The 18231-nt window shown below is 38.1% G+C and overlaps 1 protein-coding gene and 1 long non-coding RNA gene across 2 annotated transcripts; one reads left to right on the top strand and one right to left on the bottom strand.

Moving 5' to 3' along the window:
* Positions 1 to 4842: 4842 nt before the first annotated feature.
* LOC138597863 (uncharacterized) lies at positions 4843 to 10382 on the top strand. Its single transcript, XM_069669381.1, has 8 exons — positions 4843 to 4863; positions 4946 to 5068; positions 5232 to 5357; positions 6055 to 6225; positions 6513 to 6661; positions 7974 to 8208; positions 9589 to 9806; positions 10172 to 10382. Exons 1-6 carry the CDS (start codon positions 4843 to 4845, stop codon positions 8134 to 8136), a joined length of 753 nt encoding a protein of 250 aa, XP_069525482.1. The 3' UTR covers positions 8137 to 8208; positions 9589 to 9806; positions 10172 to 10382.
* Positions 10383 to 11471: 1089 nt separating this feature from the next.
* On the bottom strand, positions 11472 to 13734 carry LOC138597735 (uncharacterized). Its single transcript, XR_011308632.1, has 4 exons — positions 13517 to 13734; positions 12835 to 12999; positions 12040 to 12229; positions 11472 to 11565 (listed from the first exon to the last, which is right to left on the bottom strand). It is a non-coding gene; the product is annotated as an uncharacterized lncRNA (long non-coding RNA).
* Positions 13735 to 18231: the final 4497 nt, after the last annotated feature.

Genomic DNA, 18231 nt, shown 5'->3' with positions numbered 1-18231 from the left:
TATAGGCCTATTTGAAAAATCCGTAGAAAATGAAATGAGTAATATATTGAGCATAAATGAGTTATTTTCTCCAGCAGTTCGCTATACCTTTTTACTATACCGTCTTAGTTTAGTTTTTTAAGGGAACATTTCACATTTGAGCTTTATTTTGTCCTCGAACTTTTTCTACAGCCCTATAGTTGATTAGATATTTGGCTGTAATGCTTGTTTTAATTTACAGTCATAACATGCATATAAAACTATATTTTCTACGATGTGTCGATGGCACTTTTGTTTTTGTTTTTGATAATGGTTTCAATCAGTTCATAAAAAAGAATACATCAAGGATTAAACATTTTATTTATACTAGATTTGTTATTGTCAATTATTACAATGTTACAATTTCATTTAGCAGACGCTTTTGTCCAGAGCGACATACATCTGAGAGTTAATCGAACACAAGCGACAGTGCAGACAGGAGGGAACGAAGTCAGTTAGTGCCAACAAACAGCTTCAAGTGCGATCGGACACTGGTGCCGACAGGCAGAGCAAAGTACGTTATTTTGTTTGTTTGTTTTTATAATAATCATCGTCAGCAACATCAACAAGGTCAGTATAGTCATCATCATCGTGAATATCCTAATCCACATAATCCACATCCTTAAAGTCAGCAGCAGCAGCAGCATCAATATCATTAAGTGCAGAAGTGTTCATGAAGGAGCTGGGTCAGGTAGTTAGGAGCCGGTTTTGTCGCTGTTTTGTAAGCAAGCAACAGGGTCGAATTTGATGCGAGCAGCGACTGGGGGCCAGTGTAGGGATATGAGCAGTGGAGTGACGTGCTGTTTTGGGTTGATTGAAGACCAGTCGCGCTGCTGCGTCCTGATTCATCTGCAGAGGTTTGAATGTGCATGCAGTAAGTTACTTATACGATTACTTATTCTAATTGTATTGCATTACTCATACAAATTTATTTTTAATATATAACATTTTGTGGAATTCATTTCTTTGCCATTTAATATGTCATTTGGTAAACGCTTTAATCCAAAGTGCCTTATGGTACAATTCATTTTTAATGTGGTTGGCCACAGTGGGAGTTGAACCCCTACTCCTGGCAGTGTAAGCGCTATGCTTCTACCTATTGCATAATCCTGTTCCAGATTCTCCTGACTCATTCCAGTTTAGCTGTTGGAATGAAGTTTTCAAATTGTCAATTGTCCAATTGTCGATTGGGTCGCGATCATAGTAATGTTAGCATATTAAATTATTCAAAAAAAAATCTGTTGCTAAAATAATGAATGAACTGTTCTAAGTCTAGTATGTCTGTAATCCATTTCAGGTTTTTCTTATTAAGTTTATCCTCATCTATATTTAGGTCATCCACAATGATTAAGTTACCGCTTTCTTAAAATTACATTCTTTCAGCATTCAGTTATCAAGTTTTTTGTATAAATCAATATTTGATAATGTAGCGTAAATCGGTCGATTAATTATTTAATAATTAATTAGACTCGTCATAGAATGCCTGCACTCTATATTGACGAGAAGTTAACTTTAACGTTAATTAAAACACTTAACCTATCATAGGTATTTAACGGGGCACCACCCTATTTTGACAAAACAGGGAAAACATATAATTAGTTACCTAATTATTTTAATTCAGTCTCATAACCTGAAGGTTGCTACAGTCTAAAATTGAGTTCGTTTCGCGGTGTACAGAGGCTTAGTTCTTCACACACACAAAGACACTTGAATCAGTTCTTTATAAATGAAGAATTTATTGACTAATACAACTAAACATACATGAGATAACTAAATATGGTGATGAACGTGAAACGATTAATAACAGGATGAATATGATGAAAGATGGATTGAAACCTGTTCAAAGGAGTGAAGTGTAGCAGCTGAGATATTAGGAGGTATATCGCCCAAAACCTTATACTAACCTTCCTAACAAATCTGTGACTAAAGCATCAACCCCAATATACAGTAAACCAAAGTTAGACCTACTCGGAGGGTGAGGAGGGTCAACCGCGTTGCAGATGAGGCGTGTGGAGCGCGTCAGGTCGGCATGGCATGGAGCTTCAGGTGCCCTGGGCTTTAACCCGGGTAGCATCCCTCGGAGCGGCGCCGCACGGCCGGTTCGGTCTCTCTGGATGATGACGTCCCGGTCAGTCCCGCGTTGCGGCCTGAGCCGGATGGAGGCTGAGTTCGTCTTCTGGGCTCGGGACTGAGATTTTGTCCGAGCACCGGGGCTTGAGCACCGGGAGTCTGTCCCCTGCAACGGCGCGAGTTTGACCACTCCTCATATCCGAGACTTTCTCTACTTATTAAAATATTTATTTCTACCCCAAAGTAGTTATCCTAATCCATATAACCTCCCCACATGTAATACCTCTGGATTCTCAGCTGCTCATAGACTCCAAACACCACTGGATGAAAATACACAGAATGAGGTTACATGGCAGATTCCTGAGGATAAAAGTACAAATTAATGATGAATGTCCAGATCAACACATAGCAACCTTCCACACTCTTTATGCACTTCCATGTGAATGTGATACCTGGATCTATATAGATATATATATACATATATACTTGTAGGGCATATATGTATTCACAGACACACAACCTTGCTAAATTCATTAACAGATGTCCTGACTGAATTAACATTCCTTTGTCTCAGTCTCACCCCCCCTTCCCCTGCCTGTCTGCAGGTCTGGCAGAGAGAGGGGTGTTGGGTGTTGGGTGTTGGGGGGGGGGGGGAGAACAAATGGATGCTCCAAAACTCTTTCTTCTCCCCAGGGCTCTGGGGTGTGAGTCGTTTCTGTTGATCCACCGTCCCTGGATCAAAGCATGTGGTTCCTTATTTCCCCACAGCTAATCTTGTGAGACAAACATTAAATGACCGTAATACCATGATTTATCAGATGATGTCCTTCATCTGGTGTCTGTGGGATGTTGGTCCTGCAGACGAAGAGTAGTAAAGTTTCCCCTGTGGATAACATCTTTAATTTGTTGGTCCCCAGAGCAGAGCTAGTGGTCTAGCTCTCTTCCTGGTGGGGTCAAATGACCAGGTCAGGCCTGGATCAGGCCTTTCCTGATACCACGCTACAATAACATTTGTGGTGATAGTCGCAATTAGAGCAACTCATTTCATACTAGCTGGCAAATTTAAGCCACTTTAATGTAATCTAAATAGAATAACGCCAACACTCATTTTGCAATTGTGTCCAATCAATTTTCTGCAAAGGATCAATGCATTACTTAAATCTAAAAATTTTCAGGGGCATTGTCACTTGCCTAGTAAGCAAGGCTCTTACTGTAGCGAGGTTTAATAATCATCTCTAACCAGTCGTGTTACCGGGTAAATTCTGGCCTCACAACTAAATTCCTCCACGGCAAAAAATAGTTCTTTTTACACTTGCACGATAACCGTCAGACACACTACAAAACGTTTTATAGAAAATATTAGAAATTAAACTGCTTTGCTCTCAGCTTGCTGCGGATGGATATGGAGTATATTGTCTCAAATGCTGTGACATTCCGCCTATCGCAAATGAAGAGGAGAGACAGACAGCTATTCTTATTGAAAGCAGAAAATTAAACTGTTATTTTGGGGCCACGGTTGTGTTGCACAATTACTTTTTTGTGTGGGACTTGGCTATAAATGTTAACTGTTGTTGGAGGATACAATATGATGTTTAAGTGAATGCAACGCTATGGCGCCATTCCCACCGAACTTATTGTTATGTTAGCTAAGTTAACTTAACGTTAACTTTGGTACGGTAGGTTAGTTACCTCGATTATGTTGTTATGGCCGATATATCTAACTAAATGTTAGCTCGGATCTGCGCTGGTTTCTATGTTAGATTGATAAATGAGGGCCATTGACTTTCATCAGAGTACTATTCTATCAAATACCTCTATGTGCATATTCACTACGTAGGCTATGGACCGGCAACAGAGGCTGCAAGCTTTGGCTGGTAGATTTCAGCACCTTGTCAATCGTCAGAACTCAACCCAAAATAAAGGCAACGGAGACAACCCTTCGAGTTCTGGCACTTTGGTTGACAGGTTAGTGCAAAATCCTCATTGTATCACACTTTTGTTGGAATCGCTAGTTTCCATGTTTCCACTGTTCAATCTATCAATCACTGTTTTAAATCAATAGTTATGTTTGAAAGATGGAAACTCGTAGTCTATATAGCTAGTTGAGAATAAAGAAGCTAGTAAGATATTGGGTAATGTATGCCTTCATAGCACTATATTAAAATTGAAGTAGAGTCTTGTATTTAGTGTTTAAAAGTGGATTACAATGGTTATAGGCTGTGCTGTTGGAAGAAAGACAAACAAGATAATGCCCTGATTCTTGTTTAATGGGTTACAATGATCCAATGATTCATATAACATGGGACAAGCTTAATTACTGTTCCACATTAGCTTGTCAATAACATACGGTAATGAGATTTATTTCTCTTGGTGTTGAGTGTCTTTATACATAGTAACAGAAATCTCTCTCTAATAACCTGTATGCCTGTATGTTATACTTATTTTTAATTATAATGAATTTATAATGCTTCATGACTACACTCATAAACACACATAATACTTTCTGATGCCCTATATCAACAGTCTTAAAAGATAATAAATGTGAAATATAATGATTTATAAGTTTCAAGTGTCTTATGGATGCTCTTATCCAGGCATATTTGCTATCTTCGTCAGGATTCTCAAAATTACTACTGCCTTAATAAGTTCTAGTAGGTGGCTTACTGAATGAAAGCCAAGATTGGTTTCACTATCCAAATTCTTATTAATACAATGATTATTGGGCATCACTGGCAATGCTGATTCCATCAACCAATGACAGTGGCTTTTAAAAATGTAATTTCTCTTTTATTCAGAGACCATCGGTAGTCATTAAAACTAACTAAACTTAATATCTATATTTCTGCTGTACCTTTAGTGTCAGTATGTAAATGGCCACCTGCCACCGTGGCTGAAACAGCCCCATAGTCATACATATCCATCTCACTCTTCATGCCTCAACCTAACCAACGAAGGCAACGACTGGCCAGTCGGAGGCAGAGTAGGGCATGCAGTAGGAAAAAAATAATACAGACTCGCAATTCCATTTTAACTGAAAATTAGGTCACAAATCACAAATCTTTCTGCCCGCCATGGTTGATCACAACACAAGATCACCTGCGTGTTGCAGGTATTACTTTCTAACACTGCTTCTGTGATTTCAGGACATTTTTGCTGAACAGGCTGATGTGCAACCATCGGAAAGAGAGACCGGCTTGCTGGAATGGCGAACCCTACGCAGCCAGCAGTATGAGGAGTTTGAGCGTTCACTGGCAATAGACAGAGAAAGGGTAAGAAAATGCAGACATATCATATGGCCATCTCACACTCTACTAACTGAGCAAAATATTGCTTTGCAGAAAAGATTCAATTTTAAACTCATTATTGTTCTGGTTGTTCTGATTGATCAATTGAATATGTCTTAAAATTATGTTTCATGTGACATCAGGAGAGAAGACAAAAGCAAGTCCAGGAGTTAGTTAGTCACCCAGGCTTTACTTATTGCTTTATACAAAAAAAAGTCCAAAAGTCCAAATAGAGAACCAATTGTCGGAAGCATAAAGAATATTTTTGTGTTTGTTTTATATGCTGCTAAGATGACACCCCAGAAGATTTAGTAATCTATTTTAATTATTTATATACCCTTATACATTGCACTGCACTTGATTCTGACTTCTGGTTAGACCCCTCTGTATTTGGGTGCAAACCAATGACAATAAAGTTTAATTTAATCTTCTGTAATCACATAAGAGACAATTTTGATTTGTTTATAGGTCATAAATACAAGGAAGGAAGTTGTCAAATCTATGCCAGAACCTGAAAATAGGGTAGACTTGAATTTCAAATATCCCGATGGTGGCTTGAAAAGGAGATGCTTCTTGCCCAGTCAACCTTTCCAGGTTACTTCTGTACCACCTTCTTCTTCTCATCAGTGTTCACAGATATCTGCACTTTTTTAAGGTATTGATCTACATTTCACTTTTTTAGGATATAGTTGCCTTTGCAGGCAGCGAAGAAATGGCCAGTGAAATATTTTCACTGCAAAAGGCTATGTCCCCTACTGCACACCTTAGCACTCGAGGAAGTTCACTGGCCGACAATGGCATCACTGAACCATGTACTCTGTACATTAACTGGATGTCCGGGGATGCAGTGGAGGTGAGTGATTTTGGTGTGTGTCAGCGCTGTTCTGTGAGGGCATCATTACTGTAATATTGTATAAATATGCTCTGCACTGTGACCCAAGAAACTTTGAAAGTTGCTTTCAGTTGGTTAGGCTTCTCAAGGAAAACAATTTGCCATTTCCCTGGGATGGTTAGTCAATTTGGCTTGACTTCCTCAAAATTGCTTTGGCAAAATCTTGCCATCAATTTGGATGTAAAATTGTGGATGGAGTTGAATGAGATTTCACATGCATGTTAACATTGTTTATCAATTAATTTCAGGATATTATGTCAAACTCCTCCATAGTAGATGACCAAACTCCAGCTGAACCACCTACAACAATCCCCACCTTTTCGCCTGCTCCCTCTCCAACCCACAGCCCCTCATATATCTCCATTCCATTAAGCCCAGAGCAGGAGGATATTGAAGGGCAAGTACCTGCACACATTATTTATGACGAGGCCATTATTTGGGACATTGTAGTTGTATTATACAAATAATATCCAACTTTTAAGTAATATCACATGAGAGGGAGTGATGTTGTACTGAATATCATCACAGCTGTGATTTGGTCGTAGATAATCACAGCCGTGATGATATTCAGTACAACATCGCAACCTTGAGTGTGATATTGCTTTTATACAACAGTTATACAAGCAGCAAATAGTAGTAAACATTAACAATAAACAACAGATCATTTTTGTTCCCCCAACTGAACAAGTTCATCAACTTAACTGAAACTGAACTTTTGTTTCCAAGCAACCCAAACATTCTCCTGCACTCTGTGTCTACAGGTTACTACAGATCAGCTATTTTTGTCATGTTCATTTATCTGTTTGTTTTAATTTATCATCAAGCAGTGAAATAAGAGTCTGCTGTGTGATTCAGAGGTACCAGCTTGATTAATGTAAACATACATGGTCTGCTGTAATGCTAATTAACAGTATTCAGAACAGCTGGCTGAGGCGGAGTGATACACAGTGAAAAGTTCCATTAATGTTGTTCGTCATATTGTCACTCATGGAATGCCTCTTGTCCAATCAGATTACTTGGTCGGAACTAACTGTAGTAAAAATATATATTAAACATTAAGGCTGCTCAATTTGAGATTTTCAGCCACTAGATGTCACTATTTCACTTGCCTTAGACCAAAAAATACAAATACAATACAAGATCAATTTGGCCTTTTAGATCTACAATGAGTCAAGATTCGGCAACTGCATCGCCTATTTTTCACCTGAAATGCATTTAGAATCAGATTTCAGCAGACTGTTTAGGGAGAGCTTCTGTCACCAGTTTTTAATGAGGAAATGGATGGTTTGTAAACTTTTCTCCTCAATGGCAGAATGAAATCTGATATTCAACGCATTTCAGGTAAGAAATAAGCTATGTAGTTCCTGAATCCGGGCTCATTTTTCATAAAAAACGCATAATCTAAAAGTTTGAGTGTGTTCTCTCTGTAAGCTCTATAAGTATGGCTTTAAAACCAGTGCCCTTAGAACAGAGTGCCAGGATATCAATAGAATAGTAATAATATATTAATGTTCAAAATCTCGAATTAAGATCCTTTAATTATAACATAATTAAATGTTAATCCTAGTTGATTGAAAATAAATCTAAATATAGCAAAAACATGACAGCCTACAGGAGCATGTGCAAAAACCTGACATTGCAGAACTTTGTGTTTGTGCATATGACGGTAAAAAGTTACTCCTCCCTTTTTCCCTCCTCTCGCCATACAGACCTATAGACATTACTGTCAAACTGAAGACTCTGAGGTCAAGGGTTCACCATCTTGCTCTCACAGCCAACCAGATCAATGTTCTTTGTGGTGAAGAGTTTGATTGTGCTTCAAGAGCCTTCAGACGGCCAGCCTTTAACCCAGAGTCAAAGCTGGACTCCTGATCGGACAGCTCCAAAGGCATCAAATATTTGAAGGTCCTGAAGAAGCACGCAGCCTGGCTGTTGACAGTATTGGTATGTTTAAACACGTGGACCATAGATATTTGATTTAGATTTCTCTTCTGTTCATTCACTGCATTTTGTTCATTGATGAAAATAAACAATTAACACTTCCATTTTTAAAAGCATTCTTAGTTAGTACAGCATTTTTTCACACCTGCCTTAAACTTTTGCACAGTACTGTAATTGACGTGTTATTCATTAAACAATCTGTACAAATAAGATTATTTTTTTCAACAATGTCAGAAAAGATGCTTGTTGAATTTATTCACAGCATGATTTTGACATTACTATGATCACTTATCAAATTTATTTTTTCTTTTCCAATTGTAGCCCTTCACAATACCACCTACAAAATTGTGGGCCAAATGTTGGCTGTTTGTCTGATCCAAGGGGGGGTGTCACCTACCTTTTTCTCACAAAGGCTTTTCAGCCAAGTCTCTGGTATACCATCTGGCCCAGCAACCATTGAGGAAGTAGGAAACCATGGTCTAAGGACTAAACTGGAGAAAGCAAGTTTAGAAATCCTTACACAGCTCTAGCATGTTATCTTTTGTTTTTAAATACACAGAGTGTCAAAGTTTTGGCATAGAAGATCTAAGTTCTTGATTGGTGAAATGGTGATACAATGATCGACATTTAACTGGGCATTTAGAAAAAGTATCTTGTTTGCTAACTACCAGGGAGCTATCTAACATTGTTCTTGCTTCCTTGTGGAGTTTATTCTTACTATATCAAAAATAAAAACACATTTAGCATACGTTAAGGTTAATATTATAATAGCTATAATACCTTTTTTTACTGCGATTATGGCTACTTCAGTAATATCAATGGTGAGAGGCCCTGGAAACGTCACATCCCCATAATTACAGTATAGACCTGTCTTGTGGTAATTATTGCTTTACTGACTTTCAACCTTATCTGTATTTATCTGCATTAGTTATATAGTGTGACACACACTGCAGTTGTTGCTGATGTTTTCTGAGGTGCAGTTTAGCACAGATGTCAAATCTGTTGTTCTCCTGTACCCGGACGTCAAATGCACCCCAGAGACACGGAGAACATCAGCAACAACTGCAGCATGCATCACGCTATATCCCTAATGTGGATAGATAGATATAAGGTTGAAAATCAGCAAATCTGAACTTTAAGTATTTGATATAGGTTAAGATATGCTGTAACTGGCATAAAAAGAAATCACTTCTTACCCATTATTTTCAGTCTACTTGGCAATTCTTTCTTTATATAATGTCAGATAAACTGTGCAGAGACGCTTGATGATGCCAATTATTATTTCTTCCACTGATTGAAGAACACCGTGACCGTCTTAGAGTAACAGTACAGGCATTATTAATTCACATTGTGATTTTTTTCTGTTTGTCTTTTTTGTGACAGATTCAAAGAAGGACTTGGCACTCTTGGTGTCCTAGAGGAGGTCACCTCACACCCTCAAGCTTTCCAGGGAATCTTCCTCCAGGACACAAAATCCCTGAAGGCCAGTGACATCGTGGGGCTTTTCCAGGCCAAATGTAGATCACTGCCAGCATCAAATAGGAGGCGGTTGGAAGCCAGGACGATTGCCTTTTGGAAAGATTTTCTCCTGGAGGTAGAAGGTATGGGTTCCTATGCCAATTGTTACAAAATGTCTGTGTATTATTCTACAAGTTAAATGGTAAATGTATTTGGATAACAACCATTTGAGGATACTTCTTAAAAGGTAGAAAAATTTCCTTGAGACAGCAAAATGGCCAAAAAGATCACAGAGAGGGTTTGTTATTTAATATTTTATTTTGTTTAGAATAAGGATAAAATAAAATTAAGGAACAGCTTGGATGCAGGCAACTTTCCCCCCAATTAATTGCAGAGCTATTCAGTTGCCAAGCATATACAATGGATTGATTTTAATAACTTGAGTGTACTTGAAGTGTGATCGGTAGCCCTAGTAATGTAATTTGCTTCCTTGTCCCTTTTTATACAGGTGGACTTGCCCATCCAGTGACCCTTGAGCATGTCCTCATTTTTGCCACAGGCCAGCACCGAATCGAAGCTGGCATTTTTGCACCCTGAAGATGGACTGGCCTAGTTTCCCAGGGCAAACACTTGTGTGCTGGTGCTCCACCTACCTTTGGGCCAGACTTATACTGACTTCAAAGAAAACATGGAGCTCGGAATAGGCTCAGCTCATCAGTTTGGACAGGGATAATAAAACAATATTAAAGTCATCAATATCAAAACCTCAAACCTGATGTCCATCTCATTCTTATTCACACTACTTAGACACTTTGGCCATAACTTAAAACATAAGAATTCATATGCTATATAGAGTAATTGATTTATGGCCTAATTAAAAGTATTACTCATAGGATAATGCATCGTTAAGTTTAAACATGAAAACACAGCACATTAGATTTGTATTTATACTTTATTTTGTATTAAAAGGTATCTGCTCACATAACAACAGAGCTGCACTCAAAAAATATCCACACAAGACAACATTTAAAAGACGCACAACAAGTTGTTGACTTGCTCTAAGAGTTTTAAAACACTCTAAGACAGGTAGTTGAGGACCAAAATATCAGTTCCAAAACTGTCTCTAGCTCCACCAAAAGGATTTATGTGCTGTCTGAACTGCAACTGTTCATCACTGGGTAGAAATTGGTTGACAGGAACCTGAACTGTTTGAAACCAGTCAAAGGCAGGTACTCTTGTCCCCTGGTCCTTCACTGCACCCGCACCCTGGTCCTCCACTGCAGCCGCCACCAAGCCAACGGCTGCAGCCGCCCCTTGGTCCTCCACTGCAGCTGCACCCTGATCTCCCCCTGGAATTGGCTGCTCATCCGCTCCAAATTGACCGGTGTGATGTTGCAACTGTTGTGCAAGGCAACCATGCACAAAAATCTGGTGTGATGACATGTGTCTGGCGGTCCTTAGCCCGTGGTGGTTCCATTGAGAAATAATCTCAGGTCACGGTTTATCCGGGGCAGGTAAACAAAGTGAATAGCCCAGAAGTGCATTTCGTTGCCCAAGTAAATTTTTCCTTCGCTCTCCAGGTATGTGAACAAGAAATGGTAGACGTTTGTAACACCTCTCCAGACATCGCCCCACAGCCTCTCGATGCGTTGGTTATGAGTGCTCCTCCCTCTTAAAGCACTCCCCCGGGTTGAGCCGTGGAAGAGACAAGAGACATCCATGAAGAGACAAGCATTGTTTTCCCCTCCATGGTCACATCTGACTCTGGATGGGACACCATACTGGCTGATAGCTTCCACAAACAGGTCCATTACAGTGTTACTTCTGTTGTTGTTAGAAGCTTGAAGAAATACCACAAGTCGACTGTAACCATCGACTCCTCCATGGATCACAATCCTCCACCTAAAAAAAGATGAATAAAGGGAGTAGAAGAAGGGGGGGGGGGGGGGGGGGGGAGAGAGGGTGAAGGAGGGAGAGAAAATAAACACATTTCAATTACATTTTAAAGGTATCCACTCAAAAGACAATGGGGAAAAATGCTGTTGGCTGTAGTAGCACAACATGATCTAGTAGGCCATTAATAATTTAAGAACACAAATGGCTTGAATGCAGCTACAGTGATTTGTATATTTTTCTGTGCTACATGTTGGGCTTTCGTAGCAAAAAAAAGTCCTAATCACTGTCCAGTCAAGTGATTTCCCACCTCTTTTTAAAAAAAGACAAAAAATAAAACAATGCACTCTATCAGTCTAATGTGCTGAAAATCAACGAAGACAAACCTTGTCATTGTTATTATCAACCCCCCAAGGGTGACCCACTGATCACTGTTAGGGCAAGTAAATAGAGCAGAGTAAAACATCTTCAATTGCCACTTACCTAATGAGCTTGTGGTTGCCATCAAGATGCCACAGTGAATTTGGCCCTGCTACTTGATAGGTTCTCCTGCGAAGCCTGTGGGACCTAGCCCAAAGCATTGTCATTGCCAGAGACGATCTCCATCAAGAGGTTATCAAGTGCGTCATTGGTTAGATCTGTGTAGCGACCCCTAAGTGAAAGATTGTACTGTCTATAGAAGACAATAAATAAAAAATAAGAATTGAGATCAATTTTGTGGTAATTAGGGATGTCCTGATCAGAATCTGAGCTGATCACAGCAATTGATGGGTATCAGCCATATAACTCCCAATCAAATTCTGACACTTTTTCTTTAAGCAGAGCTATTCGATTACCAATCATATCTTACCTACATTGGATTGGTTTTACTCAGGTTTATATGCTTGAAGTGTGCACTGTGCAGCTATAACACCTTGAGAAATACAACCAGGACTCGGCATCAGCAGATATTCAATATTAAATGACTCAGATTCGGGGTGAAAACACTTGATCAGGACATCCCTAGTGGTAATAAACAACAAACCACAATAATGATTGCTTTACAGAGCTTGCTTAACAAAACTTAGTTTAGTTATGGAAAAAAAGATAGGCAAGGTCTGCTATGTGGTATACAGTATAATGAGCATCACAGTTATTTTTCATTCCAGATTTGCGATTTCAAATACACAATAGTTTTGTTTTCTTTATATCTGATTCATAGACAGCGCAATTCAGCAATGTTTCTTGACCCTCATATGATAAAACACTTTGTAAATAAATCAAACAATAGACACGTACCTTAAGCGTCGCTTCACTGTGCTTCTTGACACACCTAATATGTTGGCAATCTGTTTTGCAGAGAAGTTAAATGACAACAACATCTGCAGCTGCTTTTGGGTTATTTGGTACACCGGTCTCCCAGTCTGTCCTCCCATTTGAGGCACGGTGAAACCAGGAAGAACTCTAGACCAAGAGAAACCCAGGATTAAGAAAAAGGATATTTTACTGTTGTTCCACGCAATCCCAACCCCTGTGCTGGACTGTTCCCACTACAAGTTGGATCTTGAGATTTACAAAGCCAACAGTATATACGTTGCTATAGACACATTTACCCAATTAAAATGCAAAGCAAATCAATTTCATGTACCCAACACTTTTGAGTGCACAAGGGATCAAGGTCAGCAGGAAGTACCACATACACACATTAATTTAAAGATAGAGCTTCACATTGTGTGTCTTTTTTTCATTACAATGTTAGAAGCATTGTGTTTTGAATCTCTCATGTTCAAATTCTGCCTGAGGGCAGTGAGGCATGGGATGTCATTCCCAAACTCAATTTAGGTTTCTGTACCAAATTTTGGTCACCTGAGTGTGCAGGTAGACAGTATCATTCAGAAATTGTTAGAATGACATATTTGGGCTACACATTAAAGAGCTATTTAAAAAAAACACAACTGTTCAATATGACAAACAAACTTACCAGGTTGTTGTTGGTCATGATTGCTGGCATCCTGAATTAACTCGCTGATGAGCCCAAGCATTTCATCGTCCACTTCAGGTTCAACCGAAGGTCGCCCTCTGGCCCTGGGAACACTTGTCGCCATTTTCTCCAACCTGTTAGCGTTACACAATATAAAGAGTCTTATATAAGGGTCAAAACGTGTAGTCCGACGTTCGCATTAATATGTCAAATATGGACGTCTTAACACGGAACAATACAACGTCATAACATGCTAAAAACGCCTTGAGACATCAGAAAATAACCTGTTAACAAGTGAATTTTTTACTTCTTATGACGTATAATATTGGGTGATACCAATTCATCCGTTTCTGAGGGGAATCCCGACATACAGTCGTTGAAAGACAGAAAACAGTTTCCCGCTCAATAAACCTTGTATGAATTGAGTTCAGGATACAATATTTATTGAACTGGGGTTTAGAAATGATATGAATTTACAGTGATGTTATTAAAATCGCCATTTTTGTACTAGTTACTTATCGAAGAAAACTGTAGCTTGTGTACTTTCATTTAATGTGGTGTGCTCGCCTACACGCCCACTAGATGGCAGTATTGGAGCACAAGTGGCAACCTGTTGAATTTAGAATAATTGGAAGGCGGTTGATGTTCTGCATGCCTGATACCTGTTAAGATCTTTTCTGATAAATGGCGACATTTTTAGTGCAGCCAATGGGTATGTTTTTAATGTAATGGTCTTGTAAATTATACATTGTGACTATTATGTAAAAAAAAAAATATATAAATTAACTTTTATCTTTTCATGAACAGACTGTTAATTAGGAATCAGCTTTCTTGTGTCAGACATCACATTTGTTTTTAGAAAGAAATTCTTGTATAATGGGGAGTGGATGAAAACGTGTCCTGTTCACCTTCTGGATCAGAATGAGAACTAGCAGAATATGTGGGGTACAGTGTCTATCACAGCAATTTTTGCTTTAATCAGAATATTAATCAATTCAAAGCTTTTTCTGCCTTTCAGAAAGTAATGGAGCATTCTCAGAGAACATAGTATCACTGCTGTAAGTAGTGATACTATGTACTATGATACTATGACGTTATATTTTTCCGTGTTACTATGCGTTATTTGACAAATGTCGGACTACGCGTTTTGACCATTGTGGCTTTCCACAATTTTTTGACCTCCTCTTTCCAAATGAAGTGCATTTTACAACTTTTTATGGGTTAAGGTGCTATGTACTTATCCAGGATTAAAAAAATATTTAATATTTCAAAATGACTAAAAATTATGATTAAGATGAGAAACCTGTATTTTACGTCTCAAATGCACTCATTGAAACAATAAAGCACGTTTTGAGCTTCTCTCGCTGAATTAGGCATTTTTCGACAAGTATAATAGTAGACGCTATATTTACTTTACCAAAGACGCTCAAATTCTGTTTTCGACCTCCTCTCGCCAAAAGAAGTGCATTTTTACACTTTTCATAGGTTAAGATGCTAGGTCCTTATCCAGGCTATAAAAATGCTTTAATATTTCAAAATGACTAAAAATTATGATTAAGGTGAGAAACCTGTATTTTATGTCTCAAAGTCTCAAAGCACGTTTTGAGCGTCTCTCGCTGAATTAGGCATCTTTCGACAAACAGTACAAGCAATCCTCACTTTACTGCATCTTTACCAAAGACGCTCAAATGCTGATTTCAACGTCCTCTAGCCAAAAGAAGTGCATTTTTACACTTTTCATAGGTTAAGGTGCTATGTCCTTATCCAGGCTATAAAAATGCTTTAATAATTCAAAATTACTAAAAAATTATGATTAAGTTGAGAAACCTGTATTTTATGTCTCAAAGGCACTCATTGAAACAATAAAGCACGTTTTGAGCTTCTCTCGCTGAATTAGGCATCTTTCGACAAATATAACAGTAATCGCTATATGAACTTTACAAAAGACGCTATAATGCTGTTTTCGACCTCCTCTCGCCAAAAGAAGTGCATTTAAACACTTTTCATAGGTTAAGGTCCCCACCCAGGATTTAAAAAATATTTAATATGTCAAAATCACTAAAAAATATGATCAAGATGAAAAACCTGTATTTTATGTCTCAAAGTCTCAAAGCACGTTTTGAGCTTCTCTAGCTGAATTAGGCATCTGTCGACAAATATAACAGTAAAAGTAATCCTCACTTTACTGCATCTTTACCAAAGACGCTCAAATGCTGTTTTCGACCTCCTCTCGCCAAAAGAAGTGCATTTTAACACTTTTCATAGGTTAAGGTCCCCACCCAGGATTTAAAAAATATTTAATATGTCAAAATCAATAAGAAATATGATTAAGATGAGAAACCTGTATTTTATGTCTCAAAGCACGTTTTGAGCTTCTGTCGCTGAATTAGGCGTCTGTCGACAAACTGTACAAGCAATCCGCACTTTACTGCATCTTTACCAAAAACGCTCAAATGCTGTTTTCGACCTCCTCTCGCCAAAAGAAGTGCATTTTTACACTTTTCATAGGTTAAGGTGCTATGTCCTTATCCAGGCTATAAAAATGCTTTAATATTTCAAAATTACTAAAAATTATGATTCAGATGAGAAACCTGTATTTTATGTCTCAAAGGCACTCATTGAAACAATAAAGCACGTTTTGAGCTTCTGTCGCTGAATTAGGCATCTTTCGACAAACAGTCCATGCCATCCACACTTTATTGCATCTTTACCAAAGACGCTCAAATGCTGTTTTCGACCTCCTCTCGCCAAAAGAAGTGCATTTTTACACTTTTCATAGGTTAAGATGCTATGTCCTTATCCAGGTTATAAAAATGCTTTACTATTTCAAAATTACTAAAAATTATGATTAAGATGAGAAACCTGTATTTTATGTCTCAATGGCACTCATTGAAACAATAAAGCACGTTTTGAGCTTCTGTCGCTGAATTAGGCATCTTTCGACAACCAGTCAAAGCAATCCTCACTTTACTGCATCTTTACCAAAGACGCTCAAATGCTGTTTTCGACCTCCTCTCGCCAAAAGAAGTGCATTTTTACACTTTTCATAGGTTAAGGTGCTATGTCCTTATCCAGGCTATGAAATACTTTAATATTTCAAAATTACTAAAAATTATGATTAAGATGAGAAACCTGTATTTTATGTCTCAAAGGCACTCATTGAAACAATAAAGCACGTTTTGAGCTTCTGTCGCTGAATTAGGCATCTTTCGACAACCAGTCCATGCCATCCACACTTTATTGCATCTTTACCAAAGACGCTCAAATGCTGTTTTCGACCTCCTCTCGCCAAAAGAAGTGCATTTTAACACTTTTCATAGGTTAAGGTGCTATGTCCTTATCCAGGATTAAAAAAATATTTAATATTTCAAAATTACTAAAAAATATTATTAAGATGAGAAACCTGTATTTTATGTCTCAAAGGCACTCATTGAAACAATAAAGCACGTTTTGAGCTTCTGTCGCTGAATTAGGCATCTTTCGACAAACAGTCCATGCCATCCACACTTTATTGCATCTTTACCAAAGACGCTCAAATGCTGTTTTCGACCTCCTCTCGCCAAAAGAAGTGCATTTTAACACTTTTCATAGGTTAAGGTGCTATGTCCTTATCCAGGATTAAAAAAATATTTAATATTTCAAAATTACTAAAAATTATGATTAAGATGAGAAACCTGTATTTTATGTCTCAAAGGCACTCATTGAAACAATAAAGCACGTTTTGAGCTTCTGTCGCTGAATTAGGCATCTTTCGACAACCAGTCAAAGCAATCCTCACTTTACTGCATCTTTACCAAAGACGCTCAGATGCTGTTTTCGACCTCCTCTCGCCAAAAGAAGTGCATTTTAACACTTTTCATAGGTTAAGGTGCTATGTCCTTATCCAGGCTATAAAAATGCTTTAATATTTCAAAATGACTAAAATTATGATTAAGATGAGAAACCTGTATTTTATGTCTCAAAGGCACTCATTGAAACAATAAAGCACGTTTTGAGCTTCTGTCGCTGAATTAGGCATCTTTCGACAAACAGTCCATGCCATCCACACTTTATTGCATCTTTACCAAAGACGCTCAAATGCTGTTTTCGACCTCCTCTCGCCAAAAGAAGTGCATTTTAACACTTTTCATAGGTTAAGGTGCTATGTCCTTATCCAGGATTAAAAAAATATTTAATATTTCAAAATTACTAAAAATTATGATTAAGATGAGAAACCTGTATTTTATGTCTCAAAGGCACTCATTGAAACAATAAAGCACGTTTTGAGATTCTCTAACTGAATTAGGCATCTTTCGACAAGTATAACAGTACACGCTATATGAACCTTACTGCATCTTTACCAAAGACGCTCAGATGCTGTTTTCGACCTCCTCTCGCCAAAAGAAGTGCATTTTAACACTTTTCATAGGTTAAGGTGCTATGTCCTTATCCAGGATTAAAAAAATATTTAATATTTCAAAATTACTAAAAATTATGATTAAGATGAGAAACCTGTATTTTATGTCTCAAAGGCACTCATTGAAACAATAAAGCACGTTTTGAGCTTCTGTCGCTGAATTAGGCATCTTTCGACAACCAGTCAAAGCAATCCTCACTTTACTGCATCTTTACCAAAGACGCTCAAATGCTGTTTTCGACCTCCTCTCGCCAAAAGAAGTGCATTTTAACACTTTTCATAGGTTAAGGTGCTATGTCCTTATCCAGGATTAAAAAAA

This window comes from Semicossyphus pulcher, unplaced genomic scaffold (assembly GCF_022749685.1).
Source record: "Semicossyphus pulcher isolate SPU_LCO1_2020_fin unplaced genomic scaffold, fSemPul1.0.p SCAF_2, whole genome shotgun sequence".
Classification (NCBI taxonomy): domain Eukaryota; kingdom Metazoa; phylum Chordata; class Actinopteri; order Labriformes; family Labridae; genus Semicossyphus; species Semicossyphus pulcher.
The sequence above is the reverse complement of the archived record's forward strand: the minus strand, read 5'-3'. Positions and strand labels throughout refer to the sequence as shown.

Bases quoted from the DNA above. Each gene is read 5' to 3' on its own strand.
- LOC138597863 (XM_069669381.1), top strand. From the start codon at position 4,843: ATGACAGTGGCTTTTAAAAAT. The intron at 5,069-5,231 runs GTAGGGCATGCA...CTGTGATTTCAG, and splicing joins ACTGGCCAGTCGGAGGCAGA to GACATTTTTGCTGAACAGGC. The intron at 6,662-7,973 runs GCAAGTACCTGC...CTCGCCATACAG, and splicing joins GAGCAGGAGGATATTGAAGG to ACCTATAGACATTACTGTCA.